The sequence below is a fragment of the Frankliniella occidentalis genome, unplaced genomic scaffold (genome assembly GCF_000697945.3).
Source record: "Frankliniella occidentalis isolate FOCC.00 unplaced genomic scaffold, Focc_3.1 Scaffold460, whole genome shotgun sequence".
Taxonomy (NCBI): Eukaryota; Metazoa; Arthropoda; class Insecta; order Thysanoptera; family Thripidae; genus Frankliniella; species Frankliniella occidentalis.
Window position 1 is genome coordinate 9,906 of NW_026267578.1, and position 26,098 is coordinate 36,003.

The 26,098-nt window shown below is 42.2% G+C and overlaps 4 protein-coding genes across 7 annotated transcripts in view; 3 read left to right on the forward strand and 1 right to left on the reverse strand.

Annotated features, from left to right (window-relative positions):
• Positions 1–569: 569 nt before the first annotated feature.
• Positions 570–7,866, forward strand: LOC113206110 (RNA-binding protein fusilli-like; the record flags this gene model as incomplete). The annotated part of the gene is given in 5 exon segments (XM_052274890.1): positions 570–934; positions 1,972–2,023; positions 2,112–6,738; positions 6,950–7,102; positions 7,608–7,866. Coding segments are annotated over 3 exon segments (449 nt in total), but the record flags the coding sequence as incomplete, so codon positions are not given.
• Positions 7,867–8,990: 1,124 nt separating this feature from the next.
• On the forward strand, positions 8,991–15,557 carry LOC113205634 (myrosinase 1). Its single transcript, XM_026421331.2, has 13 exons — positions 8,991–9,158; positions 9,246–9,415; positions 10,312–10,454; positions 10,561–10,686; positions 10,776–10,901; positions 10,982–11,156; positions 11,399–11,538; positions 11,864–11,930; positions 12,752–12,939; positions 13,214–13,351; positions 14,457–14,563; positions 15,046–15,118; positions 15,257–15,557. Exons 2-13 carry the CDS (start codon positions 9,247–9,249, stop codon positions 15,455–15,457), a joined length of 1,653 nt encoding a protein of 550 aa, XP_026277116.1. The 5' UTR covers positions 8,991–9,158; position 9,246; the 3' UTR covers positions 15,458–15,557.
• Positions 15,558–15,692: 135 nt separating this feature from the next.
• LOC113205641 (uncharacterized) lies at positions 15,693–22,354 on the forward strand. Of its 4 annotated transcripts, XM_026421344.2 has the most exons (13): positions 15,693–16,478; positions 16,885–17,062; positions 17,424–17,566; positions 17,880–18,005; positions 18,112–18,237; positions 18,318–18,495; positions 18,638–18,777; positions 18,855–18,921; positions 19,051–19,232; positions 19,689–19,826; positions 20,812–20,918; positions 20,994–21,066; positions 22,176–22,354. In XM_026421344.2, the coding sequence occupies exons 2-13, from the start codon at positions 16,894–16,896 to the stop codon at positions 22,338–22,340; spliced, it is 1,614 nt and encodes a 537-aa protein (XP_026277129.1). In that variant the 5' UTR covers positions 15,693–16,478; positions 16,885–16,893; the 3' UTR covers positions 22,341–22,354. The 4 variants fall into 4 exon arrangements, with proteins under 4 accessions (XP_026277129.1, XP_052130851.1, XP_052130853.1 ...); XM_052274891.1 differs by lacking the exons at positions 20,812–20,918; positions 20,994–21,066; XM_052274893.1 differs by lacking the exons at positions 20,812–20,918; positions 20,994–21,066; positions 22,176–22,354 and adding an exon at positions 19,898–20,803.
• A 656-nt stretch (positions 22,355–23,010) lies between these two features.
• The window catches only part of LOC113205625 (beta-glucosidase A-like), a gene marked incomplete in the record, with an annotated part of 4,206 nt that continues 1,118 nt past the window's right edge, over positions 23,011–26,098 (reverse strand). The window contains 9 exon segments of the mRNA XM_052274894.1: positions 23,011–23,291; positions 23,686–23,758; positions 23,836–23,942; positions 24,304–24,441; positions 24,577–24,755; positions 24,847–24,913; positions 25,061–25,200; positions 25,767–25,941; positions 26,028–26,042. Coding sequence (XP_052130854.1) covers positions 23,049–23,291; positions 23,686–23,758; positions 23,836–23,942; positions 24,304–24,441; positions 24,577–24,755; positions 24,847–24,913; positions 25,061–25,200; positions 25,767–25,941; positions 26,028–26,042 — 1,137 coding nt within the window.

Sequence of the window (26,098 nt, forward strand, 5' to 3'; positions counted from 1 at the left end):
TGCAGTGTGCAATCGGTGTTTGGGTGTTTTTGGTGCGTTTGGTGCTCTGACCCATATGTGGCGGAATGCACTCTGCGGGCGTATGGGCGGTGGGGATACTCTGGCTTGCTGGCTGTCTACTCCTGTAAGTATCAACTTTCTTTCTTAACTAACCGGATATATGTATGCACATGTGGTGCTTTCAAAATAGAGCAGGGGTACTACCTTTGCACAGCATAGTTGTTTTACTTTTGGTGGAAATCTTGTAGGGAGTAAGTTTATTGTACAAATAAAATTGCTTTGCATGAGGGCTCTGCAATTGTGGGGAAACTTTCACTGTAATGTTTTTGTGGGTGAATTTCATTCTTGGTGTCACTAAAGGGACAGTCTATTTTACCTCTCACCCATTGCTGATGTTGCTTTGTACTATACAAACCTCAAATGCATGTCAAATAAAGTTCAGTTTTCTATTGTCCATCAGGCCAAACATATTTAAGAGCCTTATGCAAACAAATCAGAACTTTAAGCTAGTGTTCCTTCGCAATATTTCGCTTTGAAACTGTACAATAATGATATTCTTTTATTTTCAGGTGGGACGCTTCTGCCTGCCCCTCCACAGTTTGCTCCCCCGGGCAGTTACTCGCACTTTGCTGCGATGCAGTCGGCCCAGGTGATTCCCACCCTGACACGGCCTAGCCCTGCCCCCTTCGTGTACCCACCAATGATCTACTGGCCGTATCCGTCCCCCCCGGTCAGCCCGACCTCTTACTACGGAGGTGGTATGCCTCCCAACGCAGTTGCTCCACCGGGCCAGGTGGCACCCATGGGGGGGCCGGCGCCCCTCCAGGGGCCTCCACCTCACCCCCCGCACGCCCTGGTAATCTCGCAGCCCGGCTTGCCGTTCTCGGTTAGCCCTAACGGCGATATGCTCAACTTATTTCAAGGCTTTCCAGAGGTATTTGGGCTTTTTGGTTTGCTTCTTAGTTGTATTACTATCTTCTAATGTTTCAAACTTGGGTGGCAATCAGACAAACTTTGGTCAACTGCTATGGACATGTTGAGTTCAGCATCAAATTTTCAGCTCAGTATTATTTACAATTAAAAGTATTAATATTTGAAGTGAGTAGTAGAGTTGTGTTACGTTTGATAAAAGCTTGTTTGAATCTGATGTGGGACACCTCATATTAGATATTTTACAGCAAGGGTACACTAGAATAATGATTGGTATAGTCACTTGTGTGCAAATTTACTGTCACAGTACAGCACACTTGGTTTATATTTCCAAACAGAACCATACCTTATATGTAATTTCCAAAAGTGACCCAATGTTTTGCTTAACTGATGTAATATTGAATTTGTTATGTGGAGCTTATAATTGATGTGCAGTGTATTGTGATGTCAATATTTTCCACCCAAGTCATATAGCAATTAAATTTATTGTAGTACCTATTCTTTAATCAAATGGTGATTGAATTTGTGTAAGAAGACGTGTAAAAAAACAACCCATGGCAACTGCTTGTCGTACGGCTTAGGATGTTCCCATTTCTGATTTTTATTTTTTTCATAGAAAAATCTTTTCAAATTGGTTTTGGTTTAAGATTTTGGTAGTTAAAAGGAAGGTTCAAGATTGCTTTTAGTATTCTTATGGATGCTTGCAGGTTCTTTGGCAATGGGGTTTGGTTTTTAATTTCAAACCTGGATCTTCTAGCTGAGTCTCTGGGGGTGTGCTGAAATTCAAATTAGTTCCATTAGTGAAATTGATGCATGTAATTGGAATGGGAATCATGGGTTGATAGTTACTTGCCTTCAAATGGAATACTAAATTTTACATGGTTACTTAGACTAGTTCTTAAATTTCATTGATTCTGAACTTTTTGATCAACTCTTCAAAGGGGTTACAAGATGTTTGTTGCACCATATTTAGCAATACTTCATTCTAAGTGTGACAGTTGTTTAAGCATACATTTGATTTTAACTTTTCTCTTTTTCTAGTGGGCTGGCTTGGAATATGTGAATACTGCTCATCTGACACCGCCTGCTATCAGTAAGTGTTTGCATTAGATTAAATGCCAGATGAGTTTTTAATCTACGTCAGAAGTGCTCTAATTCTCTTTATACCTGCGTGTTGGTAGGTAATGTTGGACTGCATTCTGCTGTTGCGTAACTGTGATGGACAACTGATGCTGCTCTTTACCTATGTCTCCACCTCCAAGTGATTGGTAAACATGCCATTTTCCTGCCGTTGTGCGTCAACCTATGTACATATGTGTATGTACTGACTTTGAGTCACTGTAATGTTGACTGATTTTGTACTTGTGCAATATTGTTAATGCTCGTCCTCTCTGAGAACAAGTAACTTATTATTTTGTTGATTCCCCCCTCCCCTATCCGATTATATCATTTTTCTTATGAACTTTCAATACCTTACCTAAATTTTGCAGATTTGCATTGCAGAGTCCGTAACTCATTTTTTTCCCAAAGATGATTTAAATGTAGCTATTAAAAATGCTTCTCATTAAAGTGCCTACTTATAGGTTGATTTACATGAAATGTTATTGCTGAAATTTTGTATTTATAGTATTGTTAATTGTTTAAAATGTTTAGTTTTTATATATAGATAATATATTTTTTGAATGATGAAGCTTTTAAGCACTGAAGTTAGTACACAAAAGCAATTCTTGACAGTCAATGTAAGTCTGTAGAAATTTATATTATATCTATTAAAAGTGTTATCTGCATTGTAGACGCTATTATAAGATGAGCTCCATAGAGAGGCGCGTTTGGTTTTTCGGTGTAAAAGTTACAATTTGAGGCTTTTATTAAATCAGAGCTTTGGCACCTGCTCCTCTTAGTTTAATTTGGCTGTGAATAAGCTGTAAACATCTGACTGAGAAAATTCATTGAGGAGTTTCTTTATTCTTGGGTGACACAATCCCATACTTTTCATTAAGAAATATTATCGTTTTATTCATCTGACAAGTTTGGGTAAAATTGACTTTTGTGCTCTTAAATATCAATCACTATTGTGGGTTTTCTTAGCTCTGCTGCCACTTTACTGATGACGTTTCTAAGTCATATTCCTATTTTGATCACTAGAAAATCTCTCTTAATCTGACGTGGTTTCATGCTTCTGGCATGTGGTCATCAAGCCCTTTATCTTTTCTTTGTTTATCCTGTAACTCTTAAAGAATTAGTAATGAATCTTGTTAACTTGGCCTTTTTGTTTTCTTTTTTGCAATCTAGTCTTCTTTGAATTCATTTGTTAAAATTTATCTGTAACTCAGTACTTGTCAGACATGAAATAATTCCTGTACTTTACCTCATGGCTGTTTTGTGTGATTGTCTTGCTGTGAATGATTGTATTCATGAGTTTGTGCTCATTATAAAACGGTCATCAGAATTAGTATGAATTGCATATTGTTTTTATTGACACTTGTATATTCTGCTCCCATTTTGAGGAATTGATACTATGTTGCACAAAAACTGGCTTTCACTCGTACTTTGTCAAGTGCTTTCTGATTAATCTTGACCACTTTCTCTAAGTGTTACATGGTTTTGACACAACAGATGATATATATCTAATCTCCCTTTAGTAGATTTAAGACTGTTTAAATGCTCTTTATTTTAACCAGAAAACAACGAAACAATTCCCAAACATTTGAATATTGCATGTTTTGATTTATAATTATAGAATCTTTTCTGTTAATTTTGATTATGCCTATGCCCTATCTTGTTGTCCGTTATTTATTTGCATTGTTAGTGTTTTCTTAAATGAGAATCAGTGTTTAGCTGTTCCTTGGGATGAAGTCCCTGCACCAGTACTGTGATTATGATTTATTGTAAATTAGTGAAGCTCCTGTCAAAATTGATATTTATCTATCTATACTATGGTGCCAGAAGAGCTCATGGTGGTACTTAGCTCATTTGACTTTATTTCAAAACAGCTAAATAGTAAGTGTTAGATTAAGTAGTGCTGCACTTTACTTAAAGTTGTGGAAAATAGGTTGTGAAATTAAATGGAATATGCTTCTGATTTCATTGTAATTATTTTAATTGGTTAGGACTATGAAATACTGGCCCGAATTTGAAAGGAACTTTGCACATTGCTTTTGAATTGCTTCTCATTGTTCCTATATTTCTCAGTCACTGATGTTGCAGAAAAGTAAAGGACTGCTATGAGTTTTGCATGTGCAATTGCAGCATTTTAAATTCGGTTCAGTGTACTAATTGACTTTGCCAATCATACTTGCAAGCTGCTCTTTTCTGTGATATACAGTACCTATGTAGCTGATTGGTTGTAATCTGTTGAGATGTCTCTCTGCCAGAACTGTGCTAAATGTGATAAGAGATGGTAACGACAACCATGAGCTTTCTTCGCTGTTTCGTCTTGCCTTATTTTTAATTTTGTTTTTCACTTTAAATTCTGAAGACGCACAAGCAGTGCTCGTGATAGCTGACTGTTTCATCCTGGTTATCATATCTTTTCTCCTAAAGGTCAAGCAGTATAAGATTTTGAATTTTTTTTATGACCTTGACCATGCCTTAACTAGGGAGGTAGAGGGAAAGTCTCAACAGACAAAGCAGCTGGTGAAACCAAACTTCTCTGTATCAGATAAAGATCAAATTGCATCTGTCTGGTGAATTGTAGGCTTCCACTGAGCTTGCCTTTGTTTTTATTAGACCGGTCAGCATTGACATTCTGTAGTTTATATCAACTTAATTATAATTTTTTGATTCTAAGAAATAATGTGACCACCAAAATATCCAATCACATATCATGTTAGTGTGAAACCTGCATCTTGATTCATTTTAAGTGCTAGGTTGATACTACCGCAGTTCAACTGAGGAGACCATCATGGAAAATAAAAGTAAGTCAAATTGTAATACGTTGTTCATGGAATGATTCTGGTCTCTGAAGTGTGTACTGATTGAGATGTTTTTACATCGCTCTCACAGTTTAGGTATTGATTTAGACGCAATAACAGGATGTAGTCTGTAATGGGTGTTATTCCTTTGATTTTTAATGTTCCTCAAATAGGTAAGTGGAACATGAAGGAATTCTGCTGAAAATTTGGTGCTTTGATATGCAGATTATGGCTACATCATGTTGTATATGTAGTGATATGTAAAGTTAAGGAAAAGTGTACAAAGATGAATATTACATTTCAATTATATTGTTTCCAGTCTTGCAATGAGTTGCAGACAGTATTAGCTTTCAAGCAGTACTGTTGATCTAGGTATGTGATTATACTTTTAAGTATCACAAATTGATAGTGTTTCTAGTAGTTGACTAACGTCTATGAATATGCAGTTTGTATCTATTCTTTTGTGTCATACATTCAATTTCAGCATTATTAACTTTCTTGAAGACGATATTTTATCTTCCATTTCAGTTCCACACTCTTTTTAAACAATATGTAAATTGGTTCAAATTTTGTTTTGGCCAGAGGAATCAAACTCGCGTTTTGCTTTGATTGGTTTGACGAAACGCTTCTGTGATAACCAATCTTAAAGGTTTCCTTTTCCTCCATTTCTTTATTTCCTTACATTATACCAGTCTTTTCAGCAATTTTCACTGATATCCTGTAAATTCTTTACAACTCTTGTCCATAGACTTTAGTGTGTACTATTTATAGTCCAAGTAGATTTGAAATGTTTTTGAATTATTATTATATTATAGATGCATATTTTATGTTGATAAATTTTTAATGTGTTAACTACTGCACCCATGTTAAAGATGTTCAAATGAATTACTATATTTCCGTGCTGTGAGCACAAGATAGGTGTGAATGAGTGCATGTATGACGTAATGTGTCACGTTTGTGTGTTTGAGATCAATTGGAATGTTTGTGTTGCTTATGTTTGAAAGAAATGCCCATGGAAGTAAAATTTCATGTGTCAATGAAAGTGCCAGTTATGACTGGTTAGTCAAATTAATGAATTTGTGCAATAATATACAAAATCTGTTGTGTTAAATCCAGCATAAAAGTGTTATTAGTATAAAGTTATGAAATTAGGAAGTTTTCAATATTCAACATTTTCTGCACTATGTTATTGCATGTTTTAAAAATACTGCTTAGATTCATTTAATTAAAATAAAGTTATTGAAATTAGCACTGCCTAATCATGCCCCATTATTTCCCTAACTCCATACTATGGTGGTTCGAATTTGGACTTTTTCCATGACAATGGAGACAAGGATACCTTGACCAATTCAGTTTTGGGGGAAGTTAAGTGATTCTTGTGCCGGATGTGATGAGAATGTCCTCCTGGACGCTCGGGGTGGTCTGACGCTGTCTCCGTTCACATCCGTTGGCCTGATCAGCGCGTTGCAAGCATCCTCAGTGCTCTGTCAGCTCATAAGTGTACATTGTCTACTTTAAAGAAAGTAGACATGCTCATGTCTATTAAAGAAAGTAAACACTAACTATGTGTGTATCTTTTTCAATGTAGACTTGACCATGTCTGCTTTCTGGTGACTGTTTTGACTTGAAGTGATTTTTTTTACTATAATTTTTCTGCCTTTTTTTGTAATTTTTTTCTCTTTTCACCCTTTCAATTGAAGTGTTGCGATTGTGAGCTTTTTTGTGACTGATATTACCTTTTTTGACTGTTGGTGACTTGAAGTGACCTTTTTTGGCGGATAGCGCCCACCGCCCCACCTCCTCGGCCTGGGGCTCGAAGCCTAGCAGCGGGGAGACCTCCGGAGACCTCTATAGTATACTACAGCTGTAGATCTCCAGAATCGGAATCCTATCCGTAGGTAGCATTAACTCAAATAATTCTCCTACCCGAAACTAATTTTACGACGTACTTTTTTGCCACCCCGGGCCCCGGGCCGGGTCACCTCCAAGTAGGTGCTCTGCTGTACGTGTTTACAGGAACGATTGCCATTTTAGCCACGCTGTTCTTTGGGAACAAGTGTTTCAAGGAATCCGTTTCATATAAAAGCTCACCATTGATTCGGCAGACTCTTATTGGCGGTCCAACGGCACACCCAGCACCATGTTTGGCACTTGGACCGCTCCGTGCGCCGCTCTGGTTGTGGCACTCATGTGCTGCCCGTCCACAGACGGACTTCCGCCGCATCCGCCCCACAGTTTAGTCGGACGTCACCCTGACCGTAAGCTAATATCAGCATTTGTTCTCACGATAAATTGCCTTCCTGCTTCAGTTTTGGGGGTGGGCTCAGTTTTGGCACCCGGGGAGTGTGACCTTCATGTGGCCACGCCACACTAAACGTGTTAATTTCGGGGGAATTCCTTCCCGCGTTGGACACAGGACAGTTGTGGGCCCACTGTTTACTTCTGCGTGAAAAAAGTCAGAAAGCGTGCCCAAGTACGGGGGACCCGGTAGCGCCAAAGCACTTAAATGCTCATTAGCTGCGGAAATGCGCGTAAAAATGCACATTCGAGGTGACGAATTGGTGACTGGGTGACGCATTACATACTTTGATACGCTTTAAGAGCGATACCAATGTGTCACCTTTTATGTGCATTATTACGCGCATTGAAGCGCGTAGTGCATGGAGGCGTTCTGGAAAAGTGCTCTGGGCCTATAAGAGCAGCCGTGGCGTGGCACACGCTGAGAATGCTGGAACCAGACCTTTTGTTTACCGTGTGTTGCAGACAGCAACGACCATTGCCATAGTGGGAACAAGGTACTGTCTCCGGCCATGTGTAACGGTCTATGCCTCAACCAGACTTCGACGGGAGGCCTCTGCAAAGATGGCTTGTGCCTGTGCTACTGGCCCGCTGTGGAGGTCGGTGACCAGTCAACTACCGGTATATCAGCGTCTACCGCCTCCGCAGCTGCTGGCGCTGGCCAAACCACACCGTCACCGCACACTGAAAATGTATAAAATATACGATATTAGTTGAAACCAAACTCGTTTCGTTCGTATATGTGTGTAACAGCGGTTATAAACAATACTCTTCGCAATTTTTAGACAGTCCCCAAGACCTGTAGGGAAAAACCTGCACCCCCTCCCCCCCGCTCCCCCCTTTGTTTGCTCTTACAAGAACTCTGACAACTTTACATAACTATAGTAATGTTACTCCACAAGTTTAAGAAATACACTTTATTAATTAATTATCGCATTTTGCCCTCCGACAGCTGGCTGGCGGGGCGGGAGTCCTCTCGGTAGTAATTTAACATCTGCGATCATAGATAAACGAATGATATCATATCAAGGACTATACTACTCAAACTCATATACTATAGCCGTGACTCATGTTTGCGCGTCGGGCCTTTGGGCCGAGGGGTACCTCACTCCTCTAGTAGGTGTACACTGACTGGAGTCAAGTGAATTGTCAAGTCAATAGGAAATTGATTGAAATGATTGGAATTTGAATAGAATCTGATTGGAATAGGAAATGTCTGTGACTGGAGAAAACAGGAAAGAAATACCTTAAACCTAATTGTGTGAGGTTTGTTCGGTGCAGACCGAAGACATTGTGTCAAAAATAGTGTGGAGACTAATGGTGAAAACAACACCCCTTTCACATATTTTTGATTTATGTGGCCATTCTCGGCATTGTACATTAAACACATGTTTTAAGCTTGTTATTTCACCTTCTGTGAGGGTTAAAACAATTCAAAATGCAAGGAAATTCACAGGAAAATGCCAGTACACATACTTTGTTCTCGAGAAAATTTGATTGATCTGTATAAATGATCTGAGTGATAGGAGTGATTGGAAAATGACTGGCATGTGATTGGAAAATGATAAGTTTTGAGACCGTACACTGATTGGACAAAGCGAGGTACCCTTCGCTTTGGGTGAGAGGAATGAACAGAAGTTCTTCATACACGTTCCTTCCTCGCGGCAGAAGACTAGTTCACTCTTAAAATCTCACTAACAAATAGTGTTCATTGTTAATATTATGAATCTCACGTTCAATTTATGAAGAATTTTGAGCTGTCATAGTACGAACACAATTTGTTCGCAATACAAATCCTCTAATCGTTCGGAATATGAACATATTCATTCACGATATGAATGATTTTTGGATTCGGATGCAGTAAAGGTCAGCTTTAATCTTGTAATCTCAAGTCTTCGCCGATTTTCTCTATATCTTGATGGCTTCAGAGCCGATTCATTAATAATCTGAGTGAGTGGCAGGTGCTCGTCCTGTCGCAGGGAATCCAGCCACTGAGGAGCACCTGCACGCAGCCAGGTACGCCGTGGGACACAGACAGGCGGTAGGAACCAGTAAAGTTCCAGACCAGTTTACACTCTGACATCTATTCTTTTAATTTTGCAGTATGGGTAAAGTACTCCATACCCTGGCCATTATCGTGGCCACTGCGGTGGCGTTCAGCAGCGCTGCTCACCTGGCCGTCAAAGATGAAGACCCGTATGCATTACCCGAAACTTTTCTGATTGGAGCTGGCGTATCGGCGATCCAGACGGAGGGTGCCTGGGACGCGGATGGTAAGTTAAGGGAAACTGTTTCGGTTTCGGATGGATTTATTTAACACGAAAACAAAATGACTGTTTTTAAGACATTAAAAAACAACAACTACTATACAAGCTGAGAACTAAGTGAGAGCTGCGCTCGCTTTCTTATGATGTCTTGTTATTTTCCAAAGCAGAAGGGTGGGCTGAAGTCACGGTGTCACACCGCTACATTATTCCCTCATGACCTAGGAACAAATTTTACTCTCAGTCAAAACTGCTACAGAAAACGTCTAAGTTTGACTGAAGCATATTTTCGGACCATGTAAACGTGTACGTCGACCTCTTTATAGTCCGAAATTAGTTCTAGACCAACGTTAGCGAACTTTAGACCTTTTTGTAGATGTAGCATTTCTGACGCGGCTATGGCCGCAGGCCCGCTCGAAAGCCTATGGTATTGGAAGAACGATCCGTGAAGTATCGGTCGGGCCGCAGGTCCGACCACTCGCCACCGGCAGGCTAAGCGGCCCCCTTCCGAACGGAGTTGCCTGCGGAGCGAAGTGAAGCTGGCAACATCGTTTGGCAGAAGGGTGGGCTTGCTTCTTAACAGTGTATGGGCTGTGGCTGTGGGATCATCTAGAAAGAACGCAAGTTTTCCCCTGATTCATTTGGGAGGCTCGGCGCCTGCGACACTCAGTGTAGGCCATCCCGCAGTACACGCATGCACCGCAGACGTGATGTTGCCTACCTAACAGGCGTTTTTATAGCTTGTCGAGTCTGAACTTATTAGCAGGTTCGTAACGGCGAATAACAGACGTACACTCCAAGAAATGTTAACTGATATTTTTGTCCAGTTAAAAATGTTAGAATTTCCTACAGTAAGAATTACTGGTTAATTTGTCATTTATCGCGGTCTAACTTGTGGATTTCAGGAAAAAAGGAGAGCTCACCCGACCATTTGCTGCACACCGGTAAACTCGCTCACCTGGGCTTCCAGGACCCGCACCAACACGACGTGGCGGCTGACTCTTACCATCGCTATATGGACGACGTTAAAATGGCCAAAGCGTTAGGGGTGAGGGGTGCTAGCTGCTCTTCAAGCTGCTCTTCATAAAACGAACTTGGTTTGTCGGTGCAATATATTATTCTCAGATGCTAATTATTTTGTTTTCGTGACACAGCTCCAGCTGTATCGGTTCTCTGTATCATGGGGCCGCGTCTTTTTTGAAGGCGCGCGAATTGAGAAGGGCATTCAATATTACCACGATCTCATAAAAGCCATTAAAGACAATGGCATGCAGCCACTAGTGAGTTGTAGCTCAAAATCTTAAAAACTAGCGACTTTTTTCATGTAAAGGTGGAGCAAAAATCACAGTTTGTAGTGTTCTATTTTCAGATTACCTTGTACCACTTTGACCACCCACAGCAGTATGAAGATGATTTTATGGGATGGCAAAGCGACAAGATGGTTCCGAAGTTCGAAGAGTACGCTAAATTTATGTTTCAAGAATACGGGAAAGAGGTACTTTCTTCTTTGTATGTGTTAAACAAAATGAAATCATGACCAACTTTTTGGTTTGCTTATATCTACTCTTGAATCAGGTGGACTTGTGGGTCACCATGAACGAGCCCAACATGTACTGCGCCTACTTTCCTTCAATGTTTGTTGAGGCCGGACTTTACAAGGAGGAGGATGCGAATATTTACAGGTGCATGAGGAACTTGATCCTGGCACACGCACGTTCCTACCATGCATTTAAGGACGCAGGCATTTCTGGTGCGTCATTTGCTGTCAAGCGACCATAATTATGTACATGTTCAGATTTTTGTTTATTTATGTTTTATAATTCTACACATTTATGTCTGATTTATTCGTGCATAAATACGTACGTACAAATCACTTGCATACGGCACGTCCGGCACGTACGGAAAAGTACAATTATTCCAGTTAATGATGTACTTTGAGCAATGTCCTAAGTTTGTGAGAATGTCATAATCAGAACGTTTCTGTCGTCTCAGGCCAAATTGGTTTCACCGCTCTTCTGATGCACGCCTCGCCAAATTCAACGGCCCCCGAGGACGTTTACGCGGCCGACCTGTTTAACCAGGTGCACGCCGGACAGGTGCTGGCCCCGGTCGTGCTGGGAGACTATCCGCAGGTAATTTTGTCGCTGTTACATAAACATATTACTTAGATCACTTTTAATTAAAGGACTAGAAACGTTTTTGTGATAGTGTCACAAACTTGTATGTGTGTGAATGCCCATTCTTGGGTACAATTAAGAAAATGCATATGTAAACTATCCTTTGAAATTCATGCACTTGCGCCTGCATGTGTATAAAATGGCATTCACACGCCTGCAAGTGTGCGACATTCACATAATTGGGTGTCTGGTAGCCTCGAGGCGAGGGGGCGAGGGTGGCCGAGGTGGCCAGTGGCCAATAGAAATTCTGTGAGCGTTAACTTTGCCTATTTTATTGCAGGTGTTAAAGGACGAATTGAGCGACAAATTAACAGAATTCACTCCTGAGGAAAAGGAGTTGATTCGGGGTATGAGTCACATTTTTTATCGCCACAATCTTTGGAAAAAAACCGCACAATTTTTGGCTTTGTTTTAAAGCAATTGTTTTGTGTTTCCCCGATGTAAAGGTCCGGATGTAGTTAAACTGTAGTTAAACTATCGTTCCATTGCAGGTTTCTAGTTTAATTGCAATTTTTTGGGGGCGTTGGGCCGCAAAACGGGGAAAACTGCAGATTAACTACAGTTTAACTGCAATGATGAAATTACTAGAGTTCTGACTACAGTTCCTCCTCAGATCCTTCCACCCCAATTGTTTGTTTGTTTGTTTGTTTGTTTTTGTTTGCACTGCCCAAAGTGCTGACTTAAGAGTACGGGTAGGCCGCGTGCCCGGCTGATTGCGAGCGGCCACCTGGTTCAATTCGCATAGTTATGAACCATTTGTATGTAATTATGCATACAAATAGAAAATGGGCTATCTAAGACCGAGACGTGAGGAGGTAAAATCGAATAACGAAGAGCGCGCACTGCGCAGACGTCTCCGCCCCCGCCACATCCCTCAGCTTCTCCACTTCGCGCCTGTGCGTGCGTAGTGCTCCTTTTGTATTTCTATTTTACTTCAAAATAAATTGGGCATAATTATGGCACGGCTGCGTAAAATTCAGAATGTATATGTACAACGGGTTTAGTGAGTGGTACGACCATTGGTTAACCTTGGAAATGTAACTCCTTCATTTTGGAAGGGCATCAGGCAATGTCTAACCCTAAAACCTTCCTAAAAAGATCAAACGTTGAAAATGTAGTTTTTACTCTGATTTTTCATCTTATATATGTTCTTTCTCCTCTCCTCAAGGCACTACTGATTTCATTGGTTTCAATGTCTACTTCAGTATGGTTGCTGCCTGGCAGGACCCCTCTTCCAGCGCTCCTTTTTTCAAAATTCCCATAATGGGAAAACTAGTGGAGGACTTACCTCCTAGTACCTATGTCAACATCGCCGGAGAAATCGACATAAAGAACCCTATGAACATGTTCACAAGAGTAAGTCTGCCCCGGTCCGCTGCTAGCCCGCCCGAGCGACCTGGGCTGCTCGCTGCGTTAAGCTATACGGGGTTCCGTCCCCCTAGCCCGACAGAGTAAGGGGAGTGGGGGTCAGAGCCCCGGCTTAACGGAGCTAGCTCGGGTCCCTCGGGCGGGCTAGCAGCGGACCGTGATAGCCCTGCTGAACATTGACCTCCCCGTCAGCTTTCCAACCCGCACCAGAGCTTATCTAGTTTAAATCCGAAACTCCACAGAGACACCTCTCGGTTTTCAGATTGCGCCAGAAGCGATAAGAGACGCCGTTCTGTGGGTATGGAACAGCTACAAAAAGCCGATTATAATTACTGAAAACGGCCTTGGCGACTCTTTGGGTATGGGGAAGAAAGATCACCTTCGCGCGTCATATCACAGTGTGAGTATTAAGTACTTGGGCTTGGTACGTACCAATTTTGCGGAATACTTGATCATGTACACACTACATCCTGAACACATTTTGGTCTTCAGGAGGTACTGCATACATGTACACACTCGACTTTCTATTGAATGCGATAGTGCGCACTAAATGAGATTAATGCTTTGATGCGCTTTATGAGCGTCACCAACTCTGTCAATTCAGATGTGTACTCTGTCAACTTTAAATAAAGTGTACATGGCTGTATACGCGTGTATACTTTAATTAATGTATACATTGCCCATGTACGCTTTTAAAAAGTGCATACTGGCTTTGTCCGCTTATAAAGATGCGTACATGCTATGTATAGGGTAAGGTGCCCAGTGATGGACAATGTACCAGTGATGGCCACTTTTCTTGATTTGCATCGAAACTCGTCTTTTTACGACCTTGGCACGGAACTAATGTTCTAGTAAGACTCCTACCGTGGTATAATCAGCGAAACTACCTCGCTCCGTTGTTTACGTTCCGAGAAAAAGGGGTGTCCATCACTGGGCAGATCCATCTCTTAAGGTGTCCATCATTGGGCATCTTACCCTACCTTAATTTAATTAAAGTATACATGCCGTGTACGCTATATTTAAGGTATTTAATGCACACATTTGATTTGACAGAGAATGTGTCATCTCTTATGTGCGTTTCTACGCGCATTGAGGCGTTTCTTGAGATCCCAGTTAGTGTAGTGGTATCGACGCTTGTTATTACCGAAGTGTCGTGTGCCATGCAGGATCCTTGCCCCAGAAGCGCCTCAATGCAGTATGCGCTTCAATGCGCGTAGAAATACAAATAAAAGGTGACACATTGGTGACGCATTAATTGCGCATAAACGCATTTTTAATACGCATTTACTGCGCATCAAAGTATCTAAAGCACATTTAATGCGTCACCAATGTGTCACCTTTTATGTGCATTTTTACGCGCATTGCCGTAGCTAACGCGCATTGGCGCTGGCGCTAGCAAGGTAACGAGACAAAAGTAACACCGATTTTGCTTACGGTTAAAGGGAGCTCGGCATCGTTTCGACTGCGGTTGATACCATGCAATTATCATCTGATCGATTTTTCAGGCTTACATGAGAACTTTAGTATCGACCATGAAAGTGTTCAAAGTTGACGTCTTCGCATACTGCGCTTGGAGTCTAATCGACAGCTTCGAGTGGAGCGCGGGCTTCGGGTAATTTCGTATGGTGCAATAATGTTTTAACGGATTAGTGCACTCTCATTCTACTATTGATTTTTCGCCGTCCTTTGTCAGTAATTGTTACGTTTGGTTTTTATGCAGCAGAACTACTATCAACAGTTTTTAATTTGTAACATACGCGCATTTAATTTCTTTTTACATATAAATTGACACTTAGTAATTGAAATGATATTGATGCATATATTTAAAGAAACTATATGATTTAATTAAAAAAAATAAATCATAAGTAATTAAGTAATTCCTGCTGTAGAAAATTGTAACGTTTTAACTGACAAAAACATCAGTACCGGGTGATTCAGAGAAGATGCAGGTGCAAGCGGTTTTGCCTACCTATGGGGCCATAGCGCCTTACAGCCAGAGCGAGTAAGCAAACGCACCCGCCCCTGCGTCTTCTCTGAATCACCCGGCACTGGTCTGAGAGTGTGTTGTAACGTACACAAATTTCCGTACCACAGTCGGCCATTTGGGCTTGTTCACGTCGACTTCGAGGGCAAGACATTAGACCGCTCTCTTAAGGAATCATCTCAGGTAATTAATGAGTCCATTTTTATACTTATTACTTTAATTAATCTCTGAAAATATTTAGTCTAACAGACACGGGGAAGTCGTTCCTACGACCCAGATAGGACAGTGAGTAAATTAACTTCACTTATTGTTTTCACATAGTTTTGGATTGAACTTGCTAAGAAGCGCGTGGTGCCACTCGTTGAAGAGCCTATAACTACGACACCTGGGCCACCTGCATCTTCCACATCCTCCACGTCATCTGCATCTTCCACACCCTCCACGTCATCTGCATCTTCTTTGTCAACATTCCTTTTACTTCCGGTCGGAGCTGTATTAATAACCCTTAAATCATTTCACTAAAGTGTGAAAAAGGTCTATTTAACGAACAACTTATAAAAATAAAGAATAAGAACACACGAACTAATAAAAACTACTCGGTCTAGGCTAGGCATACGGTTGAGTGTGTTGAGTTTTATTGTCAAAAAGTCTCCAGTAGGTCTCACTCCCAGAATAAAAGCACGGCACGCATTGGCCAAGTCCTTGTCTGATCGAATTGTTGAGTAACACAACAGTACAATGTATGTACTATGTTAACTTTGAACATGAAGTCTTATGGGCACTACATCAAAAGAAAAGGTATAACGCTCATGTACCTCACATTTACACACTAAGTGGGATGTGCTTTCACAGGGAGAAATGACATGCTGTCGAAGTCGAATCGACGTCGAAACGACATCGTTTCGACATGCATTTGGGATGGGGTTTACGTATATGTCGTATGGAGTGGTTCGGATATCACATATCTCGCTCACAGGAGGGCGAGATCAGTGACCCGAAAAATATCGCATTCCTGAGAGCAACATTAATTTTCTCACTCTTGTTGAGTCTTGTAGATCATTCTGAAAGTCCGTCCGTCATCCACCGTTTTAAAACTGCCAAACTTAGCCTGTGCTGACTCTCAGCGCCTGATCGGTAGGCAACATCACGCCTGCAGTGCAGGCGTGTCCTGCGGGCCGGCCTACCCTCACTCTCGCAGGCGCCGAGCTCTCGTAATAAGCCAAATGAATATGAGAAAACTGACGTACTTTCTGGACGAGGCGAGGTTCAGTCTGCAACAGAGTATGGCACTCAGGCTTACACTCTCGCGTCCACACTGCTTTCTCTCTCCCATCCCCATACCGCCGCTTAAGTGAATATGACAAATATCGCGGTCTTGCGATAACGGTCATTCTGGCCCTCGCAATCTTAAGTCTTTGGAGCTTTACTCCGTATCTTGACGTCTTGTAGCGCTAATCCATATATAAACTGGAAGGGTGGCAGTTGGCTCGTCAGTCGAAGGCTATCCGGCCACTGGGGAGCATCTCCACGCACGCATATCCAGGTAACAATTGTCACGAGGCCGTGCTTTAATTAATTACGTAAGCGATTTTAGCCCCCCCCCCCGTCGCCCCTTCCTGTCATCCATGTGTCACTTTTAAGATGACCCCCCCCCCCCCTCCTCTCGTACAGTGACAACTGTTTTGACCCTTGAGCTGTAAAAAAGAGGCCGATTCCTGAAGTTGATGAATACACACCACCCATATCAGGAGTACCGATAACTGCGGGAATTCTTTTCTCATTTGTTTTTTAAACATATTGGGAAAACGTATACTAGTGAAAATCTACGTCATCTCTGCTCAAAATCCCCCCCCCTCCCAAAAAAGACGAAAAACTCCTTACGTAATACGTGCAATGCACAGACGGCCAAGAGTTCAAATCAGTTTACACTCTGTCACCTTTTCTTCTAGTTTTCCAGAATGGGCAAAGCACTCCACACCCTTGCCATCATTGTGGCCACTGTGGTAGCGTTCTGCAGAGCTGCCCACTTGCCGGGCAAAGACGAAGACCCATTTGCACTGCCCGAAAATTTTTTGATCGGCGCTGGCGTATCCGCAATACAGACGGAGGGTGCTTGGGACGCGGATGGTAAGTTAACTAAGGGAGACTGTACTCAAGACTGTTTCGGTTAGCGAATTCGAATTCCAAAACATAAGGCTTTCTCAAGAAACATAAATTGTTCACGAATACCTCAAACTTATGAAGTTGACGTTTTCTTGGCCTTGTATCACTGACCCCACCCAAACACCTAATGACGAAAAGTGACAGTTTAAGAGTGTATCCAGATTCATCTCATTTTGATGCAAAAGAAGGACTATTGACGTTTTTTTAACGGTTGTGTTTCTGTTCCCCTTCCGGCAAAGGCTGATAGGGAGTAGTAGCAGGCACCGCGCTCAATGTCCTGGCAACATTTTCACGCAAGCTGATAAGTGGACGTCGCGGATTTCAGGAAAACTTGAGAGCGCATGCGACCATTTGCTGCACACCGGGAAACTTGCTTCACTGGGCTACCCGGATCCGAACTTACACGACGTGGCGGCTGACTCTTACCATCGCTATAAAGACGATGTGAAAATGGCTAAAGCGTTAGGGGTGAGGAATGCTGCTATGTAACTGCTCCGCCTACACTCTCATCCTGTCACTGATTTTTCTTGCCCCCTTTTCAGTATTTCTCCTGTTTAAAAACTTTATAATCTGATACAAGTTTTTTATTTTGGTGATACGAAACAATTCCCTATAACATTATCAGTAAATTCACCGCAGCAGCAAAAAATAATTCAGTCAGCCCAGCTTCATGAAAAATAAGATATTTACTTAGAAATAAATCAGTACAGGTCTGAGAGTGCATACAACATGTACCACTTGAATGTTCTCAGATTCTAATTATTTTTCATTTTTGTGACAGCTCCAGCTCTATAGGTTCTCTGTATCATGGAGCCGCGTGTATTTTGAAGGCAGGCGGATTGAGAAAGGCATTCAATATTACCACAATCTCATAAAAGAAATTAAAGACAATGGCATGAAGCCTTTGGTGAGTTCTAGCTCCAAGTCTCAGCCTCAGCCAGCTCTCAAAACCACTTGGCATTTTAATTTAAGCCTGAGTTAGTGACCACATTTCTTTGTCTTCTTTTTTTCAGATAACTATGTACCACTTTGACCACCCACAGACGTATGAAGATGAGTTTAAAGGATGGCAAAGCGAACAGATGGCTCTTAAGTTCGAAGAGTACGCTAAGTTTCTGTTCGAGGAATACGGAAAAGAGGTAATTGACTTTTCGTCGTGTGTGAAACGAATCGAGTTATTGCATCGCTAATCGTTCGTTTTATTTGATTCTTAAATCAGGTGGACTTGTGGGTTACAATGAATGAGCCCAACATGTACTGCTCCTACTTTCCCGCCTTCCTGTTTGTGGCGGCCGGGCTATACAAAGAGGAGGATTCCAATATTTACAGGTGCATGAGGAACTTCGTCCTGGCACACGCACGCTCGTACCGCGCATTTAAGGAAGCAGGCATTGCTGGTAAGTCTTGCCTATACCCCTCTCCATTTGCACGCAAATGGGAGGAATATAGATACAGACTGCCGGGCAATGGGACAGGCTTACTCTCCCCCCGCCCGGTTGGACGCACTAAACTGAGCGTTTCTCGTTTCTGTCGTCTCAGGCCAAATTGGTTTCAACGCTCTTCTGATGCACGCCTCGCCAAATTCAACTCGCCCCGAGGACGTTTACGCGGCCGACCTGTTCAACCAGGTGCACGCCGGACAGGTGCTGGCCCCGGTCGTGCTGGGAGACTACCCGCAGGTACACACTCTCCCTCCCTCCCTCTCTAATATATGTGTATATTCTATATGAGAACTAACTTTGTGTATTTATTGCAGGTGCTAAAGGACCAACTGGGCGACAAATTAACGGAATTCACTGCGGAAGAAAAGAAATTGATTCAGGGTATGATTCTCAAATTCTTATTCTTTCAATCGTTGGATATTACGGTCGATTATTAACAGCTGAACCGTGCTACCTACTCTTACTGTCCGTTGTATCTTACCGGTTTGTTTTCTCTCTCATGTACCGAAGGCACTACCGACTTTATTGGTTTGAACGTTTACTTCAGTATAGTCGCTGCCTGGAACGACCCCGCTACTTCGGATCCTTCCAAAAGTTGGCCCATAGTGGGAAGATTTGTGGAAGATTTACCAATGACCTCTATCAGCATGGCTGGTGGTGTCAACATAAACAGCGCCACCGCGTACACACGAGTTAGTCTGATCAGCCCAACTCCTTAACCTTTACAGACCGACCTTAGTTTTAAATCGGAGGTCCACTTCAGCGTAATTAATATAGCGAGAGCCATTGCCGAGAGCAAGAAGTGAAAACCGGAGGCAAAGTATCTGGAAGGCAGGAGTGCATGGGTTTATCGAGTGCCCACGTCAACCTCTGTTTGTTTCATCAGCACCAGATTCTTTGCTTTCTATCCAAACAGAAGTGTGTGACCATCAAGTCATGCATTTAAAGGTGTATAGTAAAAAGTGTATACGTAACATGTGTTCCAGTGTAAGCATCGGTGCGGGCGCGCACACCGAAGCACGTGGCACCTTTAAGTGTTCGAAAATGACTCGCTGCTTTGTTTGTACAGTTTGGATGTCACTCTGAGCTCTCGCACTACGCTCGCGGGATTATCTCGCTGAACTAAATACAGGTTTCTCGGTTTCCAGATTGCACCAGAAGCGATGAAAGATGCCGTTCTGTGGGTATGGAACTCCTACAAAAAACCGATTGTAATTACTGAGAGCGGCCTTGGGGACTCTTTGAATATGGGGAAGAAAGATCACCTTCGCGCGTCATATCATAGTGTAAGTAGGCTGCTTTAGAGCGGGCCAATGCAACCGTTCTCGTGTCTGACTGTCACCCGTCGTCTGTGTAGCAGGGAGCAGTTGAGCTAGAGATCTGAAACTTCCATGGTACCTGAGTAGTGTCACTCCTGGACAACGAAACGCTAGGTTCAAGTCCTGACAAGTGGTTACCACCCGCAAGGGAGAGTGGAGTGGGGCACATACTGTCAGGGGCACATACTGTCAACAGCCTCGCAGTAGCAGCCCAATCACGTTAACAGTCGGCTAAATTGAGAAATCGTAAACACTCAACGCCCTCATTTGATTGCAAGATGGGGGTAGCGAAATTTTCAGTGGTATGGCGGCAGCGGTCATCTAAAGATTTTTGACAGTACATGCCCCCACATTGGGACAGGTAAATTCACTCATTTTATGTTCTGTTGTAGTAAGGACGGTTTGAGCGTAATTTGGATTTTTAGGGGCGGTATGCTTCAATTGGACCATCCTTTCCAAGATGCCATTCTGAATATGCCGAAAATCCAAGTATCTTATGAGTTATATACCGATATAGACATGGTGACAGTAAGTGCCCCAACCCCGGGGCACATACTGTCAATTATCGCGGTCTCTTCTCGCGATGATTTGGGAGAAGACACGAATATTTTTGCGGAGGTCACAGTGGCTTCTTGTGACTAAAGGTCGAATAAAGGCACACTAACCCAGAAATCCGAAATTTTTCCTGAATAACGACTGCTAGAAAAGATTTTCCAAAAGGTGACACTATGTGCCCCACCTACCCTTAAGGGGATGTCAGGGGCTATCAACGAAAACGGGTAAAGATCCAGAACCAGGGTGCAGTATTTTACTGTATCAGTGCGGACACAGCAGACGTATGACTCATTCTTCCATAACTTCGGGCAGTTTAACTTATCCGCGCTCTACACCCCTGAAACCATTTTGCACTGTAGTTTAATACAATGCAATTATTATCTTATTGATTTATCAGGCTTTTATGAGAACGTTAGTGGCGACCATGAAAGAATTCAAAGTTGACGTCTTCGCATACTGCGCTTGGAGTATAATCGACAGTTACGAGTGGGGCTCGGGCTTTCGGTAATATTATGGTGCAATATATAATTCAACGTTTTAGTGTTGTATCCACACCAAAAATATTTTTTCATTTTTTAGTCGGCCGTTTGGGCTAGTTCACGTCGACTTTGAGGGCAAGACACTAGACCGTTCACTCAAGGATTCTTCTCAGGTAAATACACACTGTTAAAAGCCTGCGAAGTATTTTGCTCCTTTGTAACTACGAAGCATTTACTTCGCAATTACAACGTGATGCTTTGCAATTACGAAGTGACACTTTGCAATTGCAAAGCGATGCTTTGCAGCGTTTTCATTGCTTTGCAATTGCAAAGCATCACTTTGTAATTGCAAAGTAAATGCTTCGTAGTTACAAAGGAGCAAAATACTTCGCAGCTCTGCAAAGCAAATGCTTTGTAGGAATTTAACAGTGCACTCTATACCCTTGCGCATTGTGAAGTGCACAGGGAAAATGGTTCCATATTGAATTAATAGAAATTATCTTAGATTTTGGTCTTGTAGAGATAGAATATTTAAGTCACTTTAAGGTTTTTCCTTGTTCTTAAGAATAATTCTTTACCCTATGGAAATTATCCCCCTCTCCCTCCCCTCTTCCCCACCAAAAAAAAAGTCGTGAGAAAAGTTAGATCATATTATTAATCATAAAATCAACGAAACCGTTTTCTATGTGTATGTGTCGAGCTATATTCAATCACTGTGAAAAATTTTGTCGTAAATTTACAAAAATTTGGTAAAGTCGAATTATAATTTAAGCTGCAAATTTACGACAGCACATTTTTTACTCGCCAAGGAAAAATTTTCTGTAAACCAACCTACTTTTTTTCACAGTGATTAAGCATTTCTCGTGAGCTACGCGCCCCGAAGCGTGGCCCAAGCGCGACCCAAGCGCGGCGTGGATCGCTGGCGTCGTTCTTCCCCGCGCCCTGCCCCTCGCCCTACTCACGCTTGCAGAAGCGTGCGCTTGGGGGCGCGTAGCTCAGAGAAATGCTTAGTTGAATATAGCTCATAAGATTTTCAGAGTGTGAATAGGTTAAAATCGCTCCGACCTTGCCTAATTGCCTACTTGCGCGGAACTGAGTTGGCAAATTTAGCGCTTTTAGTGGTGTCCGAAAGTTAATGATAAAAATACGATTTTTGCACCAAAAGTCCCATTTTGCCGTCTTAGTTGTAATTCCCCTCTTTCCGTCTTGAAAACCATTATACTTTGACAGGGAAAACGGTTTCCTGTAACTCTAAGTACATTAACTGTTCTTTTTTTCACAGTTTTGGATTGAACTCGCTGAGAAGCGTGTGGTGCCACTCGTTGAGGAGCCTTTGCCCTCATCAACTGCATCTTCGACTTCAACTTTCCGTTTGCTGCTGGTTGCAGCTGTCTCTATAACGATTAATTTATTTTACTATGTGCAATATCTAATAAACAATTTGTAAAACCAAAAAGTGAATACAGACATTTCTGTCTCGGGGGGCGTTTGCTGGCATTAGACCGTCAAAACGTTAGACACGACGTTATCTATACTCTATACACGTTAACTACTGGAACACCTTAACGACTTTAGGAATTTAAGCAGTTTCCACGTATTTCTGCACCAGACAGAGAAATTGTTGTGCGACCGAGAGGTCCCCAACTCCGAAAATAGGTGTACAACGTGTTGTCAAGTTGATGAGTTAAAGCGAGTTGGGTGCGAGTTGCACGCGAGTACAACGTGAGCTTGACGCGACTTTTCGCTAATTTTTATTTTTTGCGAGATGCGATGGACCGGAGATATTGCGATTTTTCGGGAGTTGGGTACAACGAGTTGGTGAGTGGAGGACCCCTCTGACCAATGCAGGTGCGACTGCTCATTTGGCGAGGACGACGCCCGGAGAATAGGCCACCTCTCCGGCGCGCCCAGGGTAGGCCACAGTCTCCACACAGCCGCTCGGTGGGTTGGCCTACCCGACATGTAGGCGCTAGTACCAGCGTCGCGCGAACTTTGATTGTTTTTCTCAGTGCGCCGTCCGCAGCCGAATTGGAGTGAAGAGAAGGGGAACAGGTTAACAGAGAACATCGTGTCAGCTGACGGCGAAACTCAACCGACACCCAGTAATAATGACTATCTTTTCGTTTTTTTTTCTTTATTCCACAAAACTATTAATTCAGTATGGCACATCGTAATGAAATGATTTAAGGGCTATTAATACAGCTCCAATCAGAAGTAAATGAAAGGTTGAGGTGGAAGATGCAGATGATGTGGAGGGTGTGGAAGATGCAAATGACGTGGAGGGTGTGGAAGATGCAAATGACGTGGAGGGCGTGGAAGATGCAGGTGGCCCAGGTGTCGTAGTTATAGGGTCTTCAACGAGTGGCACCACGCGCTTCTCGGCAATCTCAATCCAAAACTGTGAACACGTTTTTATGCAGCATGAATTACAGACTAATTTGTTAATTTATTGTATATTTCTGCTTGTAACTTACTGATAACAGATAACATTATCAGTCGGAGTTATTCGCAGCGAAAATCAAAACCTTCGTAGCTCACTAAGGATTTTGACGCGTTGTATTACGAACTAATTCTTCGTAGGTTTACGAGAAAATAGTTTATAATGCAAACTGATTGTTCATTGAAAGAAAGAACCTGTCTAGCCTTAGAAAGAATTTCTTTGCCATACAAACAATTTCTTTGCAATACAAACACATTCTCTGCAATACAAAGAAATAGTTCGCACCGTTGCAAAGCATTTATTTCGAATCGCTGACCAATTCTCACCAGGACAAAATTGACAATTCGTTTACCTGAGATGAGTCCTTCAGTGAACGGTCTAGTGTCTTGCCCTCATAGTCGACGTGAACCAGTCCGAAATACCGTCTAGAATACATAAAAATTGTTAACGATGTTGTTACAACTCAAACATGTTAAAACATATCTGTACCGCATCAAATTACCCATAGTCTGCGCCCCACTCGTAACTGTCGATAAGACTCCAAGCGCAGTATGCGATGACATCCACTTTGAATTTTTTCATGGTCGTCAATAACGTTCTCATGAATGCCTAATAAACCAATAATGATAAGTTCTTAGTGACGAAAAATTAATACCGAAATTATGCCTTCCCATATACCGTTGGCGAAATCGGTGCCACTTTTGTATCGTTGTAACTATCAAACCATGCATAGTTCTCATGGCAAGCATAAATTTGATTAATCGTGTACGGGATGGTTAAAATCAAGGCAAGTACGAGGGGGCCCTTCGATTTAGGGTTTACACTTCTTTCTGTACACAGGATTACGTGTTGTGATCACGTTTGTGAAAAGAGTTACCCGACAACCATGCCACGGGCTAAGTGCTTTCTCGCGAATTTGCAATTATTTTTTTTTGTCGTGCTTACACGAGGTGCATGAAATTATACTTACACTATGGTATGTGGAGCGATGATGATCTTTCTTCCCCATATTTGAAAAGTCTCCAATGCCGTTTTCAGTTATTACAATAGGCTTTTTGTAGCTGTTCCATGCCCACACAACGGCGTCTCTTATCGAGTCTGGGTCAATCTAAAAACCGAAGGAGACAGGTGTTGATTAGGAATAGCGGATTTAAACTATATGGATCTACTCCGGCGCGGATCGAAGTGGAAAAGGGGTGTGTGTGGGGGGGGGGATGAAACGGCTGGGCTGGTTCAGACTTACTCTATCCCACATTTTCTCGGGGTTTGTATCGACACCCCCGGCGATGTTCATATACGTCATAGGCAAGTCTTCCACAAATTTTTGTACCAAAGGCATCATGATAGGAGCCGAAGTACTGGGGTCTTTCCAGGCAGCTACCATGCTGAAGTAAATGTTAAAACCAATGAAATCGGTACTTCCTTAGAAACAGGAGAGGAAAAACACACTCGTTAGATGCTACTCGATGCTACTACACACAACGTGGATTTGTATCTTTTGTTTGTGCAATACCTTTGATCAATTGCTTTTCTTCAACAGTAAATTCTGTTAATTTGTCGCTCAATTCATCTTTCAAGACCTGCATGACGAGGAATACACAAATATCAGATTTTCACCCAATAGTCCAATAACACAATTTCTCACATCTCAAATCTCGCCTACATTTGCCTTTCTAATAAATGTGACCTAGATAATCCCCCCTGTAAGAAAATTACAAAAGTTGTACCTGCGGGTAGTCTCCCAGCACGATCGGGCCCAACATCTGTCCGGCGTGCACCTGGTTGAACAGCTCGGCCGCGTAAACGTCCTCGGGGCGAGTTGAATTTGGAGAAGTGTGCAACAGAAGCATGGTCAAACCAATTTGGCCTAAAACGACACAGTGTTTGACAATTTAAAAACAAACCTTCTCAAATTACGTCATTTTGTTTCTATTATATCTATTTTGTTGTGAGTTGCTAGGGTGGTGGGAGGAGGGAGGCAATTTCTTTGAACTAAGGGTTCTGAAAAAGTAGAGTACGCTAAATACATCGCACTAGATAGCATGTTTTGGTGTCAGGTACCATTGATTAGTCACAATTATTGGTTATTTTTTCAGCTCCGAAGGACCCTGACTTAATTTATGTTCGGCTAGACGAGAAGCAGGTCCAGATAATGCACTGTATAATGCTTATTAACTAAATACTTTGGATCGCTATGAACAATTATTCATTCTTTTTATTGCAAAGATGTTGTTTTTATTGCAAAGCAATTGTTTGTGAGACAAGGAATGCTCTTACGAACAATCGATTTGCATCACGAAGTATTTGTTCGTAAGTTTACGAAGAACTAGATTCTAACACAAGGCTTAAAAATCCTCCGTAATCGATGAAGGTTTTGGTTCGCATTACGAACCCTGTTGTTCGTAAGCAATTTACAGTGTGTAAAGGACGTACCAGCAATGCCTGCTTCCTTAAATGCACGGTACGATTGGGCGTGTGCTAGGACGAAGTTCCTCATGCAGTTGTAAACATTAATATCCTCCTGCTTGTAAAGTTCGGCCGCAACAAACAAGGCAGGAAAGTAGATGCAGTACATGTTGGGCTCGTTCATTGTGGCCCACAAGTCCACCTGATTTCAGAGAGGTATGAACAAACCGAAACAGTCATTAATGCAAGATCTCATTATGTTTAACACACACAAAGAAAAACAAGGACCTCTTTTCCGTATTCGTTGAACACAAAAGTAGCGTACTCTACGAATTTAGGGACCATCTTCTCGCTTTGCC

Excerpts from the sequence above, each read along its gene's own strand:
- LOC113205634 (XM_026421331.2), top strand. The coding sequence starts at position 9,247 with ATGGGTAAAGTACTCCATACCCTGGCCATTATCGTGGCCACTGCGGTG. Across the intron at positions 10,687-10,775 it reads ACAATGGCATGCAGCCACTA|ATTACCTTGTACCACTTTGA; the intron begins GTGAGTTGTAGC and ends TTCTATTTTCAG. Across the intron at positions 12,940-13,213 it reads CTATGAACATGTTCACAAGA|ATTGCGCCAGAAGCGATAAG; the intron begins GTAAGTCTGCCC and ends CTCGGTTTTCAG.
- LOC113205641 (XM_026421344.2), top strand. The coding sequence starts at position 16,894 with ATGGGCAAAGCACTCCACACCCTTGCCATCATTGTGGCCACTGTGGTA. Across the intron at positions 18,778-18,854 it reads TGCTGGGAGACTACCCGCAG|GTGCTAAAGGACCAACTGGG; the intron begins GTACACACTCTC and ends TATTTATTGCAG. Across the intron at positions 19,233-19,688 it reads GCGCCACCGCGTACACACGA|ATTGCACCAGAAGCGATGAA; the intron begins GTTAGTCTGATC and ends CTCGGTTTCCAG.